At 38.9% G+C, this 25,397-nt stretch overlaps 1 protein-coding gene across 1 annotated transcript; it reads right to left on the bottom strand.

The window, feature by feature from the left end:
* Positions 1-8,946: 8,946 nt before the first annotated feature.
* Positions 8,947-24,083, bottom strand: ptbp2b (polypyrimidine tract binding protein 2b). Its single transcript, XM_012882805.3, has 17 exons — positions 23,974-24,083; positions 21,696-21,717; positions 21,520-21,571; positions 21,144-21,307; positions 20,972-21,043; positions 20,815-20,886; positions 20,544-20,702; positions 20,318-20,428; positions 18,530-18,698; positions 18,003-18,080; positions 17,074-17,186; positions 13,803-13,836; positions 11,646-11,738; positions 11,334-11,450; positions 9,675-9,774; positions 9,496-9,573; positions 8,947-9,379 (listed from the first exon to the last, which is right to left on the bottom strand). The coding sequence occupies exons 1-17, from the start codon at positions 23,979-23,981 to the stop codon at positions 9,250-9,252; spliced, it is 1,572 nt and encodes a 523-aa protein (XP_012738259.1). The 5' UTR covers positions 23,982-24,083; the 3' UTR covers positions 8,947-9,249.
* Between the last annotated feature and the right edge of the window lie 1,314 nt (positions 24,084-25,397).

Genomic DNA, 25,397 nt, shown 5'->3' with positions numbered 1-25,397 from the left:
GGACAGGATGTGCTGCTGTTCAAGGTCTGTTACCCAACTCTGTGTTGACAGAAATGTTCATTTAAAGTCATTTATTGATTCTACGGGTCTGGAAGTGGTGTGGTTCATTAAATTGTTACACTTTCATGATTTAACAAGGTGTGCAATTGCTTTTTCGTATATGCCCAGGTTGGTTTGGATTGCCGGTTTCTCAATAAATTAAATCATAACTTCCTTTGGCTGATGTTAAAATCGGTTTGATGACCTAAAGCATTTAACTGTGGAAAAAAAAAGACATCAGGCGAATGCTTTTTTCACACCACAGTGTGTTCTGTGCCGCTATAGTATAATGCCTCATCAGGACAGTGTGTCTGTCTTCTTTTCTCCCTTTAATTGGATGGACCATGAATATTATGGCAGGAAATCATCCCAAAGAGCCCAGCAGGAGGTCACCCACCATGAAAGGAAAGGGGAGAGCGCCATAAAAAGAACGTCTATGTTATTATGTTAATGTTTTGGTCTTTATTTGAAAGGGTTGAAGTTGTTAATGTGACACTACCATGGTCATCCAGCTTGGATGTATTAGTTACCCTTCTACCCTAATGCAGATCAAATCAAATAACTTAATCTCAATCACAGCATCGCAAAGTTGTGTTTGAAAACTGCATTTCTTGGGCGTGGAACACACGGAGGCCTCAGTCCTGTCCTGTGGACCTTTGCTGCATGTCTCCCTCTCTCTAAATCCCATTTCCTGTCAGCCTACTGTCAAAAAAAGAACAAGAGTGGCACAAAAATAAACAGAGAATCACTGGTCCAGGGCTGCTTTCACTGGTAAAGAGGAACTGTGTAAACAGAGTTAATGGCAGCAGTAGCTCCATTGTTGGCTTTGCTTTGGGGAAGAAGGCCAGATACACAGAGAAGCTCCGGGCCAGGAGTTTGATCTGAGGAAATCCTAAAAAGGACACTTGGAACGAATGGCAGAAAAGGAGGAAGCAAGGCAAAAGAAAAGAATAACAGTACATTTCCAAATGTTGTGTTTTTTGTCAGGAAGTGTAACCCTTTTCCCAATTATTTTACGTGCAATCAAAATGTGCTTGGATGTTATTGGATTGTGTTAATTTTAGACAAAAGGAGATGAAAACTAGTATAAAACCACCATTTGGGGGGAAAAGGAAAAGCTTTTCATTGCAGTGTGTCTTATTATTAGAGTTACCTGGACTTCTGTGTAAATTCCCTCAAACTCAACTTAAATAAAATGTTGCACCTGTGATCCAACATAGTATGATCGGGTTTGCTTCAATATATATATATATATATATATATATATATATATATATATATATATATATATATATATATATATATATATATATATATATATTGTAGCAATTGCTACAAGTTTTAAGTTTGAACAAGTTTTAAGGTATAAGGCAACTGATCAGAGCTATTTTGTCTATTTGCACGTTCTTGAAATTCCTTTCTTTCTTCAACGGTATTTCTGTGAATTCGTCAGCAAAACATTTGAACTGTATTTGAGAACACCTCATGGATATAAAGGAGCTATAAGTAAGAGATTTACTGTAAAATCAGTCTAAATCATTCCCATTTGTCTCCTGGGATGGAAGTAACAATCTTTATAAACAATCTGTCCTCTCCATTAATAATGTCTTAGTCAAGTTTTTCTCCTTTCAAACCTAGAGGTACGGTCTGGAACGGCTTCTGTTCAGAGTGTAGCTCGTGTTTACTTCCTGATTCATGAGCCAATCAAATGAGAGTTCCCAAGGCTCCCAAAACAGAGCGCAGCATTTGGTATTTTATTTTGGCAAAAGAGCAGCAGCCTGGAAACATGGGAGCCAGTAAGAGAAGCGGATCAGAAATAATAGAGAATACAACATCATAGACCTGTCCTGTAGAAGGAAAAATTCAGTGCAGCACCGGACCTTTAAGTAAATGGCAGGTGTTCGTGAAAGGCATTGCGTATGTGTGGTTCCGATTTTAACCAATAGGTGTCGTTATTACTTATTGGAATTATTTTCAACCATAAAACTGAGGGCAGCATTTTGTCAAGAGGACTAGGGAAGACTGAAATGTAAACTTGAATACTTTGGAAACGTTCTCAAAATCTGTCACTCATTTCTCACTAATACCAGCTGATCAGCTTGATTCTTGTACCTCTTGTGATGTCATCAATCCAAATACAATAAAGAAAAATTACCATGGCATTTTTCTTCAGAGCACTTTTAAAAACACTGTAATTTACCTTAAATGCCCTGATGTCTCGTTATTGTCAGTATACTGTATATTTTTTGTGTTGGGAAAAAAAACTCACCGAAAGAGACCTTTAATCTATGATTTATGAATAGCCTCAGTGCAAATAAGAAGAATTTGAAAGTTTTTTCAGATGGAGGAAATGTGTTTAAGTATTGCTGCAAATAAAGACTCCACAGATATGAACCAATCAAAACACACAACTTTGCGCTGAATGGTTTGTGTTTTTACTCTGGTCTAAATTAACGTTGTGTTTTTTTGTGTGCCGCTGCAGATCAACAGGTGATTCAGGTGAAACAGAAGTCAGAGCTCAAACATGGTTGCCAGAGGGAGGGCGGTTATCTCAGCCAAATCCCACCTGCAGGGCTCAACAGAAGCTGCACCTGGCTTAAAGCTTCATCCACCATCTGCATGACACAGCAGTGGACCGGAGGCCTCACTCTGGATCCTGTAACTCTATCACCCATTTATTCTCCTCTTTAAATAGGTGTGTCTGATGGGTCACGTCATGAGGGTCCAGTTATACAATATACAGGCAGAGCAGCCTGCCTGATATCACAAGAAACCCTTCATGACTGTCTCATTTTAAAGGTTTTACTCTTAAGAACACCACTACTTATTGTGTGTTGTTTTTGGTTTACTGTCAATATTTTTTCTGTTGTAAAAGCTAAATGTTTTAAATAGTTTTTTTTTAAAAAATCTGGGTTTATTATTATTATTTTTCTGTATCTAAGATCTGAATCTTTTAGACTACATCCTGTGGACACAACTGTAGACGGATGGGTTCTTGGACAGGCTGGAAGAGATGGTTTACACTGACCTCTGGCGGTACACAGTGAAACTGCGCCTTGCAAAGAGTGACCTGAGTTAGAATGATATAATAGCTGCTTGTTAAACATACAATTTCGGCCATTGGAGTGTACTATTAAACAAGTTTTATTTACTTGCTTATGTAAATAGGCAAGTAAATGCTTACTTCAGCTTGTTATATGGCGCACTTGCTCGGGACAACCGAAGCCTGAGCTTTAATGACATTTGCGGACATCTCTGTTGCGTATTGTGTGTGTGAGCGGCCGCGTAAGACGCAGTGATGCCAAGCGACTTATTGCTTTTTTCTTTTCTAAAGTCGCTGGTAAATTTATTGAGTTTTTGGGCTCGTTTTTTGAACCTGCAGTCGCATACTTGGCCTTGTCTTCCCTTTTCTCCATCAGAACTCTTTCTGTCCATCACACGCGCTGGAGCCTCGCGCTGTTGCTGCGTTTTAGAGACAGCGCGCGAGCCAGGGGACACCTGTCCACGTTTCTGGAGCTTCTGCTTTAACTTTAACCAGAACCAGCGCCTTAGCAGAACCAGTCCAAACCGCGTCATGATAGGAGCCAATCACGTGTGGCTGTTGAGACTTACGCATACGCAAACTCAGCTGCTGCTTTGAGTCCTCCACGCCAGCAGGGGGTGCTCAAGAGCAACATAATAGTCACAAAATATTACGCTTGAGGCTCTAAAAACAGCAAGAAATGTTTCTTTTAAAATTGTAAACGTGTTTTAAAAAACATAATTGACTTGGAATATTTGAGTTTTATGCAATCTGTAAACCATCAGTATTTATTTTTGTTTGCTATTTATTTTAGATTACAGTTTTATTATTGAGTTGCTTGTTGTCAAAATGGAGTCGAGGCAATCATTTGTTTTCTTCTATATTTAAGTGCAATGTTGATAACATAACGTGTGTTTTAGATCCTGACTGAGCGGACCCTTTCTGGCTATGATCCTGGGTGTCCACTGTAAAGTAGATCCATTCTAACCCAATCAAGATTTCTCAAAGACTGCTAATTACAAAGAATGAGTTCATCAGTCCAGATTTGCTGTCTTTTGTCTCCTTCTTTGTCTTGCCCCCTTTTAAAGGCTTGCTGTGCCGAAATGAGAGCTTCATTAGTGACCGCTTGATAAAAGGAATCAAAGGAAGAGGACAGAGAGATGAGAGCAAAGGTTTCACTTAGTGCTAATTTCCCACTCAACAGTCCTGTCTCAAGCTGCTCCCCAAAGTGGTCTCACATTTTGTAAAATGATTCAGATTTTACTAAGCAGTGCAGCATCCAAATTCACACACAGGGCTTTGGGAATCAAATCCAATCAAGATCCATTTTTATATAAGATCTTGAGAGCCTCCATTTGTGTCACATTTCATCACAGAGCGTCCCTGTTTATCCAGAGCCAGCTCCCTCTGTCCTCAGTGTTTAATGTGTTAACTGCACCACTCTGGCGGTAATACGAGTTAATAGATGCATTCATGCATTAACTTGTGCACTTTCAGTTTTGAAACGGTATTATTGTTAATACTCTAACGAAACATTCAAATGTTTAAAGATGTTAAACGCGTGACTGAAACTCCTGCTCAAATGCAGGCCTCTTAAAATTATGAACTAGTCATTTTGTGCAGTGTTCATTTATTAGATTCCCCATTAATGCAGAAAAGCATCCCCACAGCATGATGCTGCCACCATCAGGTTTTAATAATAACACTTTTTATATGATGATGATCTTTGTCATTGCGACATACATTCAGATGAAATTTGTCCTCTGCATTTCACCAATCCCTTAGGGAGCAGCGGACGACGCCCGGAGAGCACTTTGGGGGATAAAAATTTTGCTCAAGCCGTCTAAAGGATACAAACCCAGAACCATGCATCCTTTCTAGAACACAAGCTGTCTGTTCTATAATTAGCCACCAGGCCACCACTCCCCCCAGCTTTCTGAATCAGCTTTATCTGCCTTATGTGTGTACACTTACAAGGAATTTGACTCTGGATTGTACAATAATACAACAGGATAATGCAGTCATAAAAATCAGACACATATGAACACTGTACAAAGTGGGCAAAATGAGAAAAATAATGCATTGATGTAAAGAGCAAATGGCAGAGGCTTCAAAAGTAAATATTATTTCCATTATCATTATGTACATACCAGAGGTGGAAGTGATGCACAGGTGCACACACACAAACATACATGCCCACAATGTGATGAGTGAATTATATTCAGTGTTGTGTACACAAGGTACGAGGATTTGGCATACAGATACATTGTGTACTATAGAGTATGACAATATGAACGGTAAAAAGTTTGGCTACAGTTTCAGTTTCACTGAATGGATGTGATACAGGGCAGTGTTAGTTTTCCACCAGACCAGCATTTTGCATCAAAGCTAGAGTTCATTTTCTGGTTTCATCTGACCATAGTACAGTACCTTCCTCCACACGCCTGCTGTGTCTCCTACATGACTAGTGGAGATGGGATTGCAGATGGGCTTCTTATGGCTTTGGTCTTACCTCTGCTGTAAACACCAGCATTAAAGAGTTCATCATTCACCTGGGCAGTGGAGCCCTGCAGCTCCTCCAGAGTTACCATGGGTCTTGGCTGCTTCTGTTGAATGCCCTCCTTGCTTTAGCAGCCATGCAGTTGTGCAATAACTCCGGATTCAGATGGGTTAAGCGGTGGTCTGTTAGGTGTTTGAATATTCTTTTATGATCTAACCCCGTTTAAAACTTTCTCAGCTTCCTCTCAGACTCATCCACCATGTTCACGATGGTGTTCGTTCTCCAATGTGTTCCAACAAACCTCTGAGGCCTTCACCGAATACCTGGATGTCAGTGACACACAGGTGAGATGTTTACTAATAGGTTGATTTCTGAGGGCAATAGATCGTCCTGGATTTTATTTACATGTATGAGTTGAATACAAATGTACACTTTTCAGATTTTCATTTGTTATTTTAACAAGGTTGTATTCTTTTTCCTTCCCCTTCACAACTGTTGGTTTATGCTGGCCCATCAGATAAAATTCCAATAAAATACATTGAAGTTTGTGTTTGTAACATGAAATATGTCCTTGTCTCCTGTCTGTGTAAAGATGCAACCATGTCCATTTTCTTTTTTTTACTCCCAGAGAGAACAGAGAGAAAAGTGAAGAGAAGGAAGAGAGATTGGCAGAACTGAACAGAGTGAGAACAGAGTTTATTATAGGTTAGATACAGATGAGACCAAAGACTTCGAGTTCACACACAAAAACACATTTACTTGCACTTGTTGGTAGAAAAGACGAGTTTAATTTGTGCTAGTCTGAAATCTTTTCACAAAACAAACCTAAATCAAGTAGAAAATTTACAATAAACCTTCAAAAATAAACATTTCAGCTATGAGAAAGAATGTAAAATGTTGGGGAAAAATCCTAATTTGCAGATGTCATCTCAAAGAGCTCAAGCTTCGAGCTCATTTCTGCTTTCTAATAGAAGTTTTTTTTTCCTGTTTTAAATCAATTATGAATAAAGCTTCTGATGAGTGAGCTGAACCCTCCTGAGCATTAGGTGAATGCTGCATTTTTGTAAGGTTCAAAGCTGCACTCAGTCAGGAGCCATTTGTTTTTGCAAACAATCAAAAATGGGCTTTTTAAAAAGGTTTAAACCACAAAACATAACAGTAACCATAAAATGATCCGTTTATACACTAAAGTATCACCAGTAAAACCAGATCACAGACTAAAGGCACATGTGGTCCCAACAGATCTCCCAAAATCAGAGACCAAAAGCAGAATCACATGTAGAAACCTTATTTAAACACAGCAATAGCATGCATCCAGCTGTATTTCAAACAAAGGAGATGCGATTTGAACAAGCTTTATCCTTCCTTCATAGTAAGCTTTGATTGCAGTGTGGCTACGTCAATACATTCAACATCCAGCAGTGAAAGAAGGATTCAGGAACACCAAACTATCATCTGCAAATGGTTTGAGACAAAATCTTTTTTTGAGGGATTTGCATAAAAAAAAAATGTGTAATTGTGAGCCTGAATCAATGATCTGTGGTTGTTCTGCATGGCAGGTGGACTGACTGCCTTATTTTGTGTTCTTCTGACCAAAGATGCTCCAGGACAAAGTAACAGCATCAGAAATATTAGTGAAAAATCATGTGGTGATGCTGCTGCCACCACAGACAACTGATTATTCTGGTCTTTTCTCCTTTATCCTATACTTCCTTTTTTTCAGAGTCTAGACTGTTGACACCTGAACCTTGTTTTCCATTGGCCTGATATGTCAGATTTAGACATGCCTTTACTGCAACAAATCGTACTGTAACAGGAGTTACCAGCAATATTCTACATTATGGAGCTCAGTCAGTGACATGTTCATGACCTTATGAGTTTTTTGAGATGGCACAGTGTGTGTTGCACTTTTAAGGAAATGTTCTGTGCATTAAAATATCAGCAAGGTGCTTCCTATGATTTACATCTGCTAAAGTAGCCATGTATGGTATATAAAAAAAATGTTGGGTTGTGCAAAAATATCTAAAAATGTAGCTTAAAAAAAGTCTTTCTGGAAAATAGCCAAGAAGTGTGAGAAAGTCGTTATGTTCGTTTCTGTGAAGATGGTAAAATATGACCTGATATCTGGAATCAAAGTTGAAAAATTCTTCTACTTTTTATGTAGTTAGTGTGGTATTATTTGTACCAAAGAGCCTACAAAGTTTAGGTTCAAAAGTTTAATTTAAAGCCTTAAAGCAGCACTGTGTAACGTCTAGCCACTAGGGGGCACTATACCTTTACATTTCAGGTTTGGCGCCCCTGAAGGCCACTGGCAACACTGCACTGTGGAAACTAAATAGTTTTGGAGTCTGATAGATCTCTTTGGACCAGCATATTGAGAAGTCATGGAGTTACTTGTAGAGAGAAGGCCACATTCACCCCTTGAGATTATGAGGTGAGAAACTTTGACTCGGGATGAGAAATGTAGAACCATGTAAGGCTAGCTTTCGTGTTTAACGGGAGCTCAGACTGCCATAAAGTGGCGCTCTAGGTCACATGACCAATTCAGAGTCGGATCCGCACCTTTCAAGTTACATAGGAGAGGTTTTGAGGAGGGCAGCCTGCGCTGAGCATCCATACACACCAAGTGCTGCATATGGACCTGAAGAATTATTTAATCCATCTCAATTTAAGATAATACTTGGGTTAAAGCTTACACGGTGCTGCTTTAAATCCCCATCATGATTTTATAGATTTTAATTCCAAAAGACCACAAGATATTCATTATATCACTTGATATTCTGATTATTTTCAACTTTAACCCAATCTGCAGCTACACCATCTTTTTCATGGACGAGGTCATCACTAGGGGCAACGTGATGACAGATAGCTAGGACTTATGACTGGTTATACTTGCTGCAAGCTTATTTTATACTGAGTGATTAAGGAAGTTTTTTTAACGACAGTGGGAAAAAAATATGTTGGTGAATTCAATTGAAACATTTTGATATGAGTTGCCCAACCTTTGCATGGCCCAGACTTTACACAAGAGCTCCACTGCAAACTTCTACATACCAACAATGGTATTTTTTAAAGCACGGAAGAAAGTGGAGTGGGACTGTATTAATAATCTGAACACTTTGCTGGTCAGACGCGTTAGTAGTTGAAAAAGAAAAGGTTAATAGGGAGATTTGCTTTGAAGAATGTCTCAGTGGTTTATAAACCATCATAGTCTGGAGAAAATTATTAAAATAAGACTTCAACACTCAACCAAACACTCAAAGGGAGCCAGAAACTGAACAGTCACAGGTTATCTGTATGAAGCAACACAAGATCAAAGCAGCACTTTGCACCAAGTAGTGGCTCAAAATCACTAGTTTTTACTTCTTGAAGTACACCTGTTCACCTGTAAGAAAATCCAACAGGGACACTTATGTGGATTTAGTCCGATAAGGACTAAAGGAAAACGACATTCAGCTGGTGTTCTGCTGCTCTTTAAAGATGTAGGAAAAGGTCAAAGCAGAACCGCCTTTAAAACAGAAACTCAGCGCAGGACTGTTTAAGAAAATAAAACACAGTTAGTGGAATCCGCATTTTTACAATACTGGAACAGAAAAACCCCAACAAAACTATTCATAGAAAATAAAAAGACAAACGGTAGTGGCTTCTTTGCTAGTCAAAGATCTTGTTTAGAAGCTCGTTGTGCCAGTTAGATGGTGGACTTTGAAAAGGAAACTTTGAGATGGTGATTTCCTCCCATGTCATAGTTGTGAAGGTCAATCAGAGCCTGAATCGCCTCCTCCACTGACGACATCTGGATCAAGGCCATCTTGCGGTCCCTGTGAAGAACAAGAGTTAAAAATCACTCTATATAAAACGTTTTACAACAAACACGGGATATGCAAGTGAAAAGAGCCAACTGATGCAGCTCTAATTATTCTGAAATACGTCTTACTGAAAAAACTTGAAGGCCTTGACGGTTCCCCCGCTGTTGGAAAACAGACGACGTAGATCGTCCTCTCCAACTCCATCCCTAAGAGCAAAAACACCAACATTTACTACGCCGCGTAAAAAGCTAAATGAATCATGATCTATGCTACAAAGTATTAATAGCAGATTTTAATCTTCCCCTACCTGATGTTGGAGAGGTGGAGTGTTGCAGATGGAGGAAAGATGTTCTGGAAGTTCTTAGACCCCGGTTTCTTAAAGCGATGGAGGGGAGAGCCAGAGAAATCTGTCCAACAAAATCCGGACATTCACATGAGAAATCAAGATTGTTAAAAACCTGTGGCTTAACAAGGTGATCAGACACAGAATATTTAGACAGCTCCTGTTATTTTAGCTGTGTGTTGAACAGGGATTCTGCAGGATGTCACCCACTTTTAAAGGCCTTTATGAATGAAACTTAAGACCAATATCCCCGACATACAGAAAAGTCCAAAAGAATTGCAGCCAAAACGACTCACAAAATTGGTGAATTTATTCAAAACGACACCAAGAGACAGGAGACTAAACACATTTATCAAAGACTCTTCATGTAAACCTAACGTGGTGGAGTTTCAACTCTTAATTATGTTCTATTTTTCATGGTTTTATGCCAACAGCAGAGATAGAGAGATTTTTAGATGCAGGTTACCAAAAGCTCCCAGGGACCCTCTCTGTGTCCTGCCTATATACTCCACCGTCTACATTATATAAATATTGCTTCAAATTAGACAGCCAAGGTATAGATCCCTCATACCTGTGGACTGATTATCTGTCTTTTTTTTCATATTCTAATAACTGCATTTTTACTTCAAACATCTCCTGTGCTCTAGATATGAGTTTTCCTTATTTTATAAAAATTAAGTACAATTACTCATTTAAGAACAGAAAACGTAGGAACTGATGACCTGACAATACAACCAACCACTACCTTCAGAGATTTCACTTATGTTTGAAAAAAAAAAAAAAGAAAACAGCTTTGGTTGTTGGCCTTTGGTTTCTTATTACCGCCACCCACTGGACTGAAGGTGAAGTGCAGTTTTCTGCAAACTTTTCCCATTCAGCTGATTTAAATAAATGGGCCGCTGCAAATGGAAACGTGCCGTCTTAAAAGCTTCAGGCTTTCATTTACCCCAGGAAACCAAGCCTGTGGCCTTAAATCCTGGGGCTTGTAATGGAAAAGGGGCTCACATGGTTCTGGAGCAGCAAAGCAGCCTTAGTGTATCACAATACCACCACCACCATGTTTGACTGTAGATATAAGAGGATTCACATTTTATAAAAAAATAAAAAATAAATAAATAAAAAAAGTATTAATTTTTTAAAGAATTATTAAATTTTATCTTGCATATAACAAAATAAAAACAACTCTCGTATTCTCCCACCACCCCACAGCACCAGTGCATACACGCATCAGCATATTAAGTAAAGTAGAAAAAGATGAAAAAACAAACAAACATATTTTTGGCCCTAACAGTGTCATCATAGAACTATCGTGCCAGTATATAGTTTAAAATAAAAAAAGTTACAGAATATAGTCATATCTTAATGTCTTTAATATTTTGGTTACCTAATGGTAATCCAGTTTTGTGCATTTCCTGATAAAGAATAGCAGATTTGTTGCAGCAGATCATTAATCCAATGTTTAAATGTGATTTTATTAATTTGATGAAGAATCAGATTGGGTCTCACTGTCAAACATTACCTATTTGCAAAAGACTTGGATTTAGGAGGAAAATAACTAAATAATGCAAAGCAAATCAGACCTAAGTGAGGGTGATTCCTTCCAGGACGCGGGCATCATCTTACCTTTGGTGAGTAACTGATCATCCAGTCCTTCTCTGGGCAGAGCTACTGTTTGGTGTTTAGACAGAGTCACTCTCATCACTTTGCCAAACACCTTTTGACCATTCAGGTGGCTCATTGCTAGAGGCAAAGGAAACACAAAGAAAGGAAAAGTGAGAGGCTCCAGGACTCAACGACTCCACATTCTCTGGGCAGTGAGTCGGCAGACTTAAAACACATCTAACAAAACAGGAGCTATATTAGCATTATAGTCTGTTTTCATATTTAATAGAGGAAAACGGTATAAGAAATGCACACATGAGGAGATAACCTTACCGAGCTGAGCCTGGTTGCCATCAGAAAGCTGAATCAGAGCGCTGTCCTTTTTGTTGTAGAGGATCTTCACCCTCTGGACATCACCATAGACTCCTGAAGGGAGAGAGAGACAGACAGACAGAGAGAGAGAGAGAGAGAGACGGAGAGAGAGAGAGCAGGAGAGAGGAGGGCGGAGGAGTAGATGAGTAGGATAGAACAGACAGAGCAGGAGAGATGGAGCCGACCAAGATAAAAAAAGAAGAGGTGTGAAGGATGAAAGGAATCAAGTTAGTGCTAGAAAGACAAATGAAAAGAAAAGATGGACTCTTCCCATTTAAACTTCTACTACAATTAAATCAAGTGCCTGAAATTCATTTAATGCGTTACACCTCAGCTGAACTTTAACACTGACACACAGCTCAACCCTGCTGGCAGGTTAATGTTTGGCAGGAGTGCAGCTTGATTAGGCGCTTAAGATGTAAAAACGGTGCAGGAAGAAAATACTGTGACTAAACCAGATGCACTAACCTGAAACAACATGCTGCTGGTAACACTTGGTTGGAAAAAAATAAAACAAAAATCAACATCGTTCCTTTGATGCCTTTTCTGGGGTAATATCTTTACTTTAAGAAATATCTGTGCACGGTTTGGATGGCAGGTAATCCCAACAGCACAGTTTTAGAAAAAGAAAGATCAGCTAATCACAACAACTGGTTACAAAATCGAGGGGGGGAAAAAAAGGGCAAAAAGACAAGAGGGAGAGGTAGAGTGAGTCTTGGTGAGTACACTGGATTGTTGTGATCAACTTAACCATTAATATGGTGAGAACATAACACGCTCAAAGACCTGGCTACCTGTTGAAATACATTTCTGGGATGGCTTCAGAGAGTGTTTAAAATATCTTTTGTACCGCCTTGTGTTTTGCTCCCTCAACCATTCACTGGTGTCTGCATCCCTGCTGAAGAAAAACACGGGCACAGCATGATGCTGCCATTAGCATTTTTCCTCATAGGGACGATGGCTTCTGGGTGTTGTGCGCTGTTATTTTTCCCTCCCTCAAGAGTTTTTCCATACGGGCCTAAAGTGTCAGTTTTGGTCTCATGTGAACTGGCCACCTGTACCAAACGTGTCTATGAAATGCACGGTTGTGGCAAACGGCAAACAGCACATCTTGTGGCTTTCCTCTCGTTCGTTCTTCAGTCACCATCCTGGCAACAAATACTTCCCACCTGAGTCTTTTGGTTCTCTGCAGCTCCTCCAAAGTCACGGTGGTTTCTCTTGGCTGCTTCACTGATAAATGCTCTCCTTGCTTGGCCTCTGAGGTGAGGAGGATGTGTGCCGTTGGGCCGTACTCGACTGAACAGCGCTCTCTGAGATGAGATTAACTAATGCAGAGCTGGATTTCCTTTAATCACCTCTGAAGGCCAAAATCATTTTTATTTAAGGCCATCAAAATAAAGGGGAGTGAATATAATAAATGCATGCCTCAATTTTCAGATTAGCAAAAAATGCCAAAACTTGCTTGCTTTTTTTTATTATTATTTTGCAAATATTAACTACATTGGGCTTGAGCATTTGATAAAACTCCCAATAAAAACAAAAAACAAAGAGCAATTTAATGTTTGGAAAGTAAAGGTCAAATAATATGAAGTGCAAGACAGGAATAAAGCGCTGATGAAGAGGGAAACAGCACAGTTCTCCTTCAGCCAAAAAACACGGTCAAGTTTATGTAAAAGTGTTTTATAAAGAAAAAAAAATCCATTACTATCTTCCACAGCAATCTATGTACACCTCAGAAGTGTTTCAGTTCATCTTAGGAAAGCCACTACCATATGTTAGGATTTTTTTTTTAAACTAAAGAACAAAAATCTACAAACTAAGGAGCAGCCTGGGACTACTTGGGCTAAACATTTCACACGACCTTAATGGCTTTGGTGTCTTTGTTCTCATCAATTAATAGACAAGCTGACCAAACGGACAATCTCCCAGACTCACTCCTCTTTCAGTGTAAAGACAGAAGTATACTTCAACTTTGCAATGTATAACGTGACAGAGAAGAGCTTCAAAAAAACAGGCAGATAGAGAAGAGCAGAGTGCCCACGACATCACTGAAGAAAGTGAACAAAACTGGATTAACAGAGAGAGATATACAGATAGAATAGAAGAGATTAAACATACCGAAGAGGGTAAAGAGACTTTGAGGCGTGACCATCTTTAGAGAGAGAGACCGCAGAGCAGAGGACAGGAAGAGGAGGAGCAGAGGAGGAGGAAGAGGAGAGACGAAGGTAGAGATCAGACCGCCCAGCGTTGGACGAAGGGGGATGTGGTGGTTGTTTCCATGATGATGAGGGGTGAAGCAAAAAAATGGAGGGGGTGGTTTGGGAGGGTAGAGGTCAGAATGGCAAAGCCAGAGTCCAGTTCAGTTCAGATCAAGAAATGTCAATAGAATATAAGGAAATAATTAGGGGGGGGGGGGGGGGGGTAGAGAAAAGGTATTTATATGGAGGGTGTTCAGAAAAGGATTTAGCATTAAAGAATGTGTGGTTGTAGCAGGTAGAGTCAAATGGAAAGAAAAAAAAATGTATGAGAGGAGCATAGGAGGGAAGAAAGGAGGCAGGGAGGGGAGAAAGGAGGAGAGGAGGACAAAAACCAAAGCAGAGGTCAGTAAACAGAGCATCAGTGGAACATCAACGGAGTCTGAATGATAGCTGATTGAGTCAAAAAGCACCCACGCAAAAATAAAGAAATCAAAGTCACACTCCATTATTTCAGTAGCACACACTCACACAAACACACCCGCTCTGCTGGATGCATGTAACAGTGGAGAACAGGAGAGATGGGAGGAGACTGGAAACCAAAATAACTCTCCAAATCAATCATAAACCTTTGAATGAAAGAATGAATGAATGAATGGCAGGAGAACCAGGAAGTGGATGGCTGAAGGTAAGCGGCACCAGGAGGACATGAGCCGGTCAGACTGATGAGTTTACCAAAGTAAAATGACATGCTCTTTACGTTCTAATAGTTAAAAACACAAGAATAGTTCTAAAAAAAAAAAAAGAATAATGTGAAGTCTTCTGCAGGGATGTTGAAAGCAGCGTGAGTCCTGCATACTAAAAGTAAATCATGTGCTGAGATATGGGGTTGATACAGACATGTGACCAGTTAATGGATATGGATGGACCGTCGATTTGGTACCCAGGGAAAAAAAGTGGCCGCTCTTGGTCTCCAAAAAGCTCCTTTTACTAAATGAGCTCTATAAGACCGTCTTTGGGGGCGTTTTAATTCCTACTGTGCGTATATTTCTACCTGATGACACAGTGGGGGAAATGAGGAACAAGTGATAGGACTCAACATCTGAAATGAACACTCCACACTTGGACACGGCATAGCAAAGTAAAGTGTGTCGGGTATATTCTAGGGCTGCACAATGGTGGGTAAACATGCCATTCTGGTATTACAGGAACAACCCTTCAACAATACGAGTTGGGAATAACAAATATAAGCCTGACTTTGCTTTTCTATAACAACGTCTTAACCAGTCTATGGCTATCAGTGTTTCAGTCACTAAAATCTATATCTAAAGGGCAGTAATTGTTAATTAAACATGGCCAAATAGTCTTTTCATGCAATCTGAAAGCATAGTATGTGACTCATGATAGCCTACCAAATATTACACCCAAGCAGTTCTTTGAGGTTGTGATGCTGCACACGCTGATATTATGAAGTAGCTCCATCGCTCAGTTTATTGTGCAGCTCTAGCATATTCCCAAGCAGCACTGTACACGTTCACACCTGATCAGAGCCAACTCAAGGTTAAGTTCACAAACATTTAAATCAACTAGCATACCTACATAGTTGACAATGTAGCCCTCAGAGCAACGTTGCCAAAATGAAACAGCTAAACATAACATCTTCTTTTAATGAGTAATTGAGAAAGGCTATTGCAGCGACTCCCAGAAATAGATCATTAACTGTAGCCTATTATTAGAGCTTAGATAGGCTATATTACATTTAAAATAAAAAAGAGGCTATATTACATTTCAAATAAATAAAAAAAAAGGCTATATTACATCTAAAAAAAAAAAAACCTTCTCATTAAAGGCAGGTATTATATTATTTCAATTAAATACTGTTGGTTGCAATAAAAGGTAATGTGTTGTAATGAATTAATGTGTCAAACAAGATCAAATTCAATGTATGCATTTTATGCAGATCTTGGTACAAAGGATGATATCTTGTCATCTGCAGCTTGATGTTTCAACTTCAACCTGCTGCTGTTATCGATGCTTATAACTATTGATTTGGAAATAAGATGCTGCCATATTTTTATTAAAATAGTGAGACACGCCTTTTTAATCTAAGTTTTCACCAAACTATTTCTGAATCACCATCAGGCTTTGGCAACAAGTTCAACAGGTAAACCCCCCACTATCAGTCTCACCAAAATCCACACTAAATGTGCAGAAAACATACTAGTTCATTCTAGTGCACGTTGAAAACCTTTTAAAAGTCCTCTAGGACAAGACTGCTGGCATGTATCTGTTGATCTGGAGGTGTTTGTTCTCAAATGAACCAGTGAGATGGTCTAAAACAGCAAAGATAAAACAACAAAAAAAAAAACTTCTGCACTGTGGCCTTATCCTCTCACCAGGTACACGTAGAAACAGGCAGAAGAGAGAGAGAGACTGACAAACACAAGAAAGGATAGGAGATATTGTTGATAGAGATATTAAAGTATATGCATATTTAGAAATCAGAAAATTGACTGAGAATAAACACTTGTAAGAAATAAAACGCTAAATTTTGTTCAGTGCTGAGGTCCAGGAAAAAAAAATGCCACGGCAAGAACTGAAGGTTTAGGACCTGCTCAGGGCTGTGGTTGGACATAATTCACTAGAAGGACATCAGAGCGTAGAACATTACAGGTCATGGCAAGAAAAACAAGTAAAAAAACAAAAACAAAAAAAACAACACATACACATGCCCACGCACAAGAACATTTCTTTGTGCAAGAAAAAGAGTGTTGCCAAGTCGAGGCTGATGCTCTCCTAATAACGAAAATCAGAATCTAAAACAGCTCTGAGAAGCAAAACACACTGATTAAGATGCAAAAATATCCATGTTTACCATACTGCAATGAAACATCTACTTTATGTATATGATTTAAAAATGGACAGTTGTCATGGGTGTTAGCATTTAGAAAAATCGTCTCACATAAACGCTTGAAAGATTGAGGAAAACTCCTAAAAAACAACTTATTAAACACCCTTCAGAGGTGAAGGATCCATATTTACATTAAATAAAATAAAGACAAGTTATGCATAGCACTCATACAACCACACATCCACACAAGAATTTAAACTGATGTTAGAAGAATCATTCAAAACTTATCACGTGTTAGCAAAACTGTTGTAGCGTGTTAAAGTTTTGCTTGTGGTTAGTGTACCTCTTCGTTTAGGTTGGACGCCAGCAGAACCCCTGACACTCCGGATCCGGAGAGCGCCACACGTCCTGCAGCTGCTGCTGCCGCCGCCGCCGCACTCAGAGGACTGATGGCCCCTGAAGGCACAGGATAACAAACCGGTCAGAACTTTACAACCAACATAAATAATATAAATAAAACAAGAACACAAGGAGCTGAACATTTTCTAAAAAAAACAAACAAAAAAACCCCAAAAAAAACAACACAAACTCAGAGACACAAAGAAAATAATAAATCCCCTGATTTTGGCACTTTTTTAAATGTAACATTATTATTAAATGATTTTAAAGTGAAGCGATAGCTAGTAATTCTGCCCAAGATTTAATAATAACAACAACAAGGAGGCATAACACTGGAAGGGTTATGCCTCTTTTTATTCAACAAAAGAAATGTATAATTCAAATACGGTTGTGGCGCTAGAAAACATTAGTACACCCTTTATCTCCTTAAATCAAGTTTAAACTCTCAACTTAAGCAAGCTTAACTGTGCTTAAGACAGTAAAACTTAACTGACTTCAATTTTAGTGCCACAACACATTTATTCTCACTGAGTTACAGTCCAGATTTTAATAGGAAAAAACAAACAGTGTCAGACCAACCGTTCTATTTGCTAAAGCTAATACAGGTCTGTATTGATCATCTACAAACATTTCTATCTGCTGGAAAGAGCTCTTTTTACACGGCTAGATTCCATCAGAAAAAAATATAAAAGCTGTAAACCAAACAATTGGAAGTCTTGCTAAATATTACTGAGGCTAGAAGTATATTATTCAGCTATAAGATCAATGAATCGCTGTGGCTGCCGATGCTAGAGGCATTCAGATAATCCTAGCAGGACATTAACACAACACAGACAAGTAGAGTGGAAGGTTTAATAAAAAATAAAAATGTACCTCCACCCTGTGAGAGGGAGAGAGATGATGAGTAACCTCCTCCACTAGAGTAGGAAGCTAGAGCTCCTGATGGGGTACCTGCAAGACAATGGCACACAGATTAGGCCCAAAGACAAAAAGACCTTGGAAATTATTTTATGAACAATAGTTTTTGATTGGAAATGACCCAGATATCTCCCAAAAGATAATAAGACAGTGTTACAAGGGGGAGCATTGTGAGAAACAATATTTTGTTCAATCTTAAATTTCCCCACAAACTCATTTTAACCATTTATGTTGCTTTTAACAGCAAAATAGTTAAAAGTTTAACTTATAGTACCCGTTCTTTCAAAAAAACAAAAAACAAACTCAATGTACAGCAACATAACATAGAAAAGTGTAACTCCCTCTGATTTAGTTTTTTATTTATTTTAATATCGGACAAAGATAACGGGAGTGAATTAACAAAAGAGCGTGCGAGTAAGATGTGTGACAGCGGATAAAAGCACCAGAATGGACATCGTAGAAGATGACAGATCCCCATTTACCCAGTAAAGAATGATCCTTGTTGGTTGACTCTCCGTCTCCTGTTGGTAGGTCGGGTCTGGTGTAATCACGACTCTTATCGTTGTTGTATTTAACGTTGAGGTTGACCAGTTTACTGAAGTCTATCCGCAGAGTGCAGCATGAATTATAGATGTTCTGTCCATCCAACGACTAGAGGAGAGCACAAAGCAAGTGTGAGCGGCATCATTGATCATACCGTCCGCAGGATGAATTCCCATTTTCAGACACAAAAAGCAAAAAAAAAACCCATTTAAATGAGGAATAGCTATATGTTGTGAATAGGAAGGCTGTGTTTATTGAGGCAGGAAAGATTTTTGAAAGTGACAAAAAAGTGGAGATTGTAGAACATTTTAAAGATAAGTTGCATATATATATATATATATATATATATATATATATATATATATATATATATATATATATATATATATATATATATATATATAAAAAAAAAAGAGTAGGATTTCTGCAATGAAGCCTCTTCTCTTGTTACATTATAAAAATGTCCCAAAGACTGGGAATAAAACTTAAAAAAGGCCAATAAAAAGCTTCCAACAATACAATAAATCAACAGATAAACAACATGTAATATATCGTGAGATTTCTATTCCAATAATAGTTTGGCCCATATGGTGCCTTTTACTCTTGTTTAGAGTAAACTACTGGAATACAGCTTTAGCTTGGTCACTATTGTTTGACACTAATAGATGAAGGACCAGAATGGCATTAAAATAAAGTCACAAAAAACTAAATAGTGGCTAAAAACTATTTAAGTTCAGTGATTAACCTGATAAATAAAAACTAAATCTAAATTTTTATCCAGAGACTTTGATGTTCTTCGTCAACCATAAATGGGTAACAATCAGATTATGCAGTAAATAAACCATAAAAGAAAGAAAGTAGCAGCTGATGCTGCTCCGCCTTTACCAGCAATAACTGTGCGTTCTGTTAGCCCAAAGCTAATTGTCCAGTTTCATGAAAAGTGAATAAATAAATTCTTTGTTAACCCCAGCAGTCAATGATTACTCTGGTGTGATGTCATCACAAGATTAAACCAGGTCGCCTGGGAGGCTACTAATAAAAACATTTCATAAAGTAAAGGTTCTCTTAAGATATCTACTGATGCACCCAGAGGAAAATTTGGGCCAAACATCCAAATATCACTGCTGCCATTATGGCCAATAACTGAAATTATTTATATCACATATTTCTCTTCCTTTTCAACACTGTAAAAAACGAGAGTGGACATTGCTTCCCTGCTTCAGTCAGACGCCCCACATCACCGTCACATGACCAAACAAAAACCACATGGCCAACCCCCTCCTCCTGAATTACACCCAGAAAAGACAACAAGATGGAAATAACTATCAGTTTTTAAATGTCGACTCAGTTTTACCTGTTGGCTCTGAAGCCGTTAATGCCGGTATGTCGTGCTTTCCTAAATCTATCCACAGCGGTAACAGTTTATTCTGCTCAACATGATGAATATACCGGAGTACCGACGTATACCAGGTGGCAGCACACAAAAAGGTGCGATTCCATGAATTCTGTTTATTTTGAGTCAGGCCACATAGATTACATTTTTCTTTACCATACCCATATTTGTAATCTTTAAAAGATTTTTTTTTACGTATTTACGTAAAAGGTCAAATAAAAATGAAATGGCACAACAGATTCAGACCTCTAGGAGTTAAAGATCTGCTTTAATTTCCTACCGTCATACTACAGAGTGTTTATTCAGCAGAGATATCATCCAGGTGTTTTCCTACCAGTTTAGCTTGCTGAGCATTGACAGGATCACTGAACTGCAGAAGAGCCTGAAACTGGTTGTTTTTAGTGAAGGTTATAATCTTCATCACAGTCCCAAACTTGCTGAAAATCTGAAAAAGAAGAATACATAAAAATACCATTACACCACAGATTTTTGTTGTTGTTGAAAGACCACATGAAAAAACATTGTTATCGTCGTGAAGATTTTAAGTGGTCAGAGGTTACCTGTTGTAAAACATCCAGCGTTACGGGATAAAACATGTTGTCGATAATAATGCGCAGCACAGGGCTGGGGGGCGGAGCGAGCTCCAACACGCCCTGGTCAGAGGATGGAGAGCTTCCATCCTGGACCGCAGACACCGCCTGCAGGACTGCCTGGGCTCTCTGGGTGGACAAAGAGACAGAAACAGAGATTAGATTGAGAAAAGCTCCATCCGTCAGTGGTTGACTTCATGGAAAAGCTGCGTCTGACGTGAAACCTTAGGCTTATATGTACCTGGTTCAGAGCTGAATCTGTTTTCAGTTCTTTATGGTTAGAGTACTGGATGAAGACAGGAGTATTTCTGACCTAAGGTAGAAAAAACAAAAATACTTTATCATATTTAAGAACAAGATAATGTATAAAGAGGGAAAATAAAATACCAAGTTCTGACCTGTGGTGTTACAGCTGTGTAGTAGTTCACCATAGTGATGGCCGCCTCCTCTGTACCCAACTCTAGAAATGCCTGAAAAAGTACAACAAAATTAAATGTCCAATCTGAGAATGAGAGAAGAATGTTCTAAAGTAAAACCTGTACTGGTGTGTGCTGATGTTAAAGAGCATACCTGATTTTTCCCCTTCAGCATCAGTATGTTGGTAACCTTCCCAAAGGGCAGGCCGAGAGCAATGACCTCCGTCTCCGTCACTTCATTAGGAAGTTTCCGGATGTGGAGCACTCTGGAGGGAGGAGACTCGTCCAGGCGCTGTTTCTTGCTGTCACTGCCGTTTGCTGAGCACACATTCAGAAGCAAACATATCAATTTGTTCACGTTACGGGATTTTCTGATAACCGTTAACCCCATCATTGTGATACATGGACCACATCCCATCCTGGCTAAAATAGCACTGCTGCCCGTAGCAGATCAAGGACTTGTTTCAGCAGCAGCGCTACAGGCGCTTTCTGTTCAAATGAAGGAAGTCGGCAGGTTCGACCGAACTCACCTGTCATGGAGCTGGGGCTGCTACTGTACATGTTGAGCTCATCTGAGCCTCTCTGGAACGACCGGGACAAAAGCAGAAGGTCAAACTTTTACCCTCACACTTGAACACCGGACGAACAGGACAGATAGTACAGTACAGATTAATGGAAAGTGTTATGAATAAGTAACGCAGTTTACCTTCACACCAACTGCAACATCACTGCAAACAGACAAAATGGAAAAAAGTTATTGAAGAAGAAGCTGTGAGGATGTCTCTGCAGCAGAACAGAATAATATTTTGTCTTTTTCAATGCAGATGTTTATCTCTCCTGCAACATACTTTTTTTTAGGCTTAAACACTATTTTTAAGATAGTTTTAGCCTTTTTTTATATATATAAAGTTATTTAAATGTTTTTGTTGCTCTGCTTTTGTTCTAAATGTTTAAAAAATAAACCAGTCAGTGATCATGATTTTTTTTACCCTTTCATTTCATTAAAAAATAGTATCGATAAAATACAGCATTGCTAAGGACTACCATTAAGAGTAGTATTATCGATAAATCCTTAAACTGGATAAAGTGTTTGATTCATAAACATGGACAATCATCTAATTTCTTCATTTTTAGATTTAAAACTACTACTTTATACAGAGTACTTAACAGAAATAAAACAAAACAGAAAAAAGTAACAATGCTTTGTACAGAAAGAAAACCTGAAATAGGTATGGGCCAGGAAAAGTCTGAATGGTTCATTCCAAACAAAAATCTGTAATTTCACTCTGGGATTATTAAAGTATTTCTGATTCTGAAATGGGAGAGGCACAACATTTCAGGTAACAACATTTGGTGCATCAGAACCACAGTTACAGAAAATTCGATCCTGTTTTTTAAAGGTAAATAAGGTTACCGTATTAAAAAGTAACTAAACCTCTCAAAGCAACCTTCGCATTTTTTTAAGTATGTTACCATCACCATGTTTGCAGCTGCTATTTGTGCTTCACTGCTAAACTGTTGTCGTTTTAGGAAATTCAAATCATAATGTAACCATACCTAGAATTTCATTTACTGTGTTTTTTTTTTCATTTCTGTTAATGAAATAACCAGAACCTATTGCTCAAGCTTTGGTTTTTCATAAAAATGTACCAAGTAATTTGTTAGTTGAGCAGTGCAAAATATCAAATAACTGTCACCTCCACATTAATGTGTTCAAAACTGCAATAGCAAAGGACTGCATGAACAAAAAACATTTAGAAGGATATTATATTTGAAGTGCCATGCAGGCAAATCCTGAATGCCAATAATATATTTAGCACATTGGGGGCGGACTGTCGGCATTCAATGCCCACACTTGTTGTGCACTTCTCGTGGCTGTGATGCTAAAGCTCAGAAGGAGTGGTGGAGACGCTGTGATAAAGAATAAAAGAAAATCCAAGGAAAATCTGGATTAACTGCAACTCATATTTATATTTCAATCTTCAGCATTGGAAAAGCATCGACATGTTTTCCTGATATTGTGCAGTCCCGTTAGTACAACTACTCACAAACCAAAAATTCACTGATTAAAACCACAAGGTCTAGATTCCATTTAACACTGCCAATACTTTGCATCCCAATTTTATATTTAGCTATAATATTGCATCTTTTTGGGCCTTAGAGTAAAAAAAAAAAAAATGACATCGGTTAAAATGATTGTTTTTATTTTCCCCGCCCATCTGAAACGTTGCATTTTCTCCACTGCTTCCGTTTCAGGTGTGTCAGAATCTCACCAGACCAGATTTGGTTCCGTGAGCAAACCAAAATAAGGAAACCTGTGGATAGCTGGCTGGATTTCTGGCCCCGGCAGCTGTTTTTATTTAGCCGGCAGTGAGCTTTGTCAGAAACAGACATAAAGCCGTGCATCGGCTACAGTCTCAGCCCTGTGCGGCGGACCGGCCTCAGACAAAGGACCGTTATTTTAGCCGGGATTAAGCTAGCGGCACCAACTGACAGGTGGACGGACTGTTAGCCTGGCTCACAACAAATCGGTTTACTAACAGCTTCTAACGTCGTTAATGCCCCCACGACAGTATCAACTTATAATAAAAGTATTTTACATATAATATTGTAGATAACAACGCAGCTAGCTGCAATTTAAAACGTGAATTACTTCAGCCACATTTTGTTTTTATTATTAACGGCAGCGTTCTCGTACGTTTCCTAGCTTTAGCCTCTGAGCTTAAATGTCACGTCAACCCAATATATCACGTCGTGTCATGAAAGTACGTCTGTATACCGACAGGACACGTCCCACATTGCCTGAGTGGGACTTGCTAGCTGTGTCACATTTTTCGCGAGCTCCAGAACCAAGGTTTTACACGTTAGCTAACACGTAGCGGGCTTCAAACAAAGCCGGGGCCCAGGGGCGTCCTTCCGCTGTCACACACACACACGTGGAGGGTGAAACTAGGAGCATTAGGTCGGTTCATCATGATATTTACCCGTCCATTGCGTTTCTTTGTCCTCGTCAGTCTGATATGCCAGGACGCTTCGTGCAAGCAAAATGGGCGTGCTTCTTCTTCTTGGGACAAACAGTAACCTTAGACGCTTTACCGCCACCTTCCGTTGGGGAGTAGCATTTTTTTGTCTCCCACTTCTTCTTCTTCTTCTTCTTCTTTACATTTTAACGGCAGCTTGCATCCATTATTGTTGCACTACTGGCATCTATTGGATCCTAATGCCTCAATACTATTTAACTGATCAACCACATTCTCAAATTTCAATTCCCTATTAAAACCAAATTCCGTTTTTAATAATCTTCTTTGATTTACACATTTTCTACAACTAATAAAAACATGTCCCATTGTTTCTACATTATCACACCAACTACAAAAACCAGTAAGATGTTTCCCCATCTTAAAAAGAGTTCCATTTAAAAAACTGTGACTGGTTCTTATTCTATTTATTATTATCTTCTCCCTCCTGTTTATTCCTCTAATCCTTACTACATCAACTGTATATTGTATCCTATATAAGTGCCTTCCATTTATTTCATTATCCCACCTAATTTTCCATATCTTCTTGCTTTCTCTCCAACCTATACTTTTGCCTTCAGATTTGGATAACTTTACTGACATATCAATATCTTCTTTTTTAATAGCCTCCTTAGCCACCCTATCTGCTCTTTCATTACTCAAAATACCTACATGAACAGGAGTCCAAAATAATATTACATTTTTATTTTGTTCACATATTCTATGAAGCCATAACTTCTTCTTCTTTGGTGTCTTAAAGCGGATTGCAACCAGTTTGTTGCATTACCGTCTCCTTGAGGCCCAACCCCACGGCTACATAGTAAATTCTATTGAATAACCATCCACCCTCCTCTTCTCCACACCTCAGGACTTCTGTTACTGACGGATTTCCCTGCTTCAGTTCAGTCTTCTGAACAGTTTTACCCTCTTACACCTCCTACACCTAATACGTGCTCCACGGTTTCATCCTCGTGACATGAACCACAATGAACTGTTTGATACTTCCCAATTAAATGCAGAGATTTATTCAGCAGTGTGCCTAATTCTTAACCTGCTAAAAACCTACCTGTTCGCTCCTTCCCATTCCCTTGTGTTTAACCACACATCCTTTTCTTGAATCCTGAACACGTTCCTGTCCTAACGGATGTGCTACGGTAACTTTTCTAGATCTGAACAACCTTCTTAATTAGACTCTTCCCTTCCCCTCATGCCAAACAGATATTGTAGTCCACCTCACCCTTCTGTGCAGCCGGAGCCTCCTTTGCCATCCTATCCGCTCGTTCATTCAGGTACCCATACAAACACGACTTTTCCCCAATATTCACAACCTCACGGTTAACCTGGTAGATTTCATCCAATAAGTCTTCATGAAATATTACAACCCCTGATTT

This window comes from Fundulus heteroclitus, unplaced genomic scaffold (genome assembly GCF_011125445.2).
Source record: "Fundulus heteroclitus isolate FHET01 unplaced genomic scaffold, MU-UCD_Fhet_4.1 scaffold_94, whole genome shotgun sequence".
Taxonomy (NCBI): domain Eukaryota; kingdom Metazoa; phylum Chordata; class Actinopteri; order Cyprinodontiformes; family Fundulidae; genus Fundulus; species Fundulus heteroclitus.
Note: the sequence above shows the minus strand (reverse complement) of the source record. Positions and strands in the feature narration are given on the sequence as shown.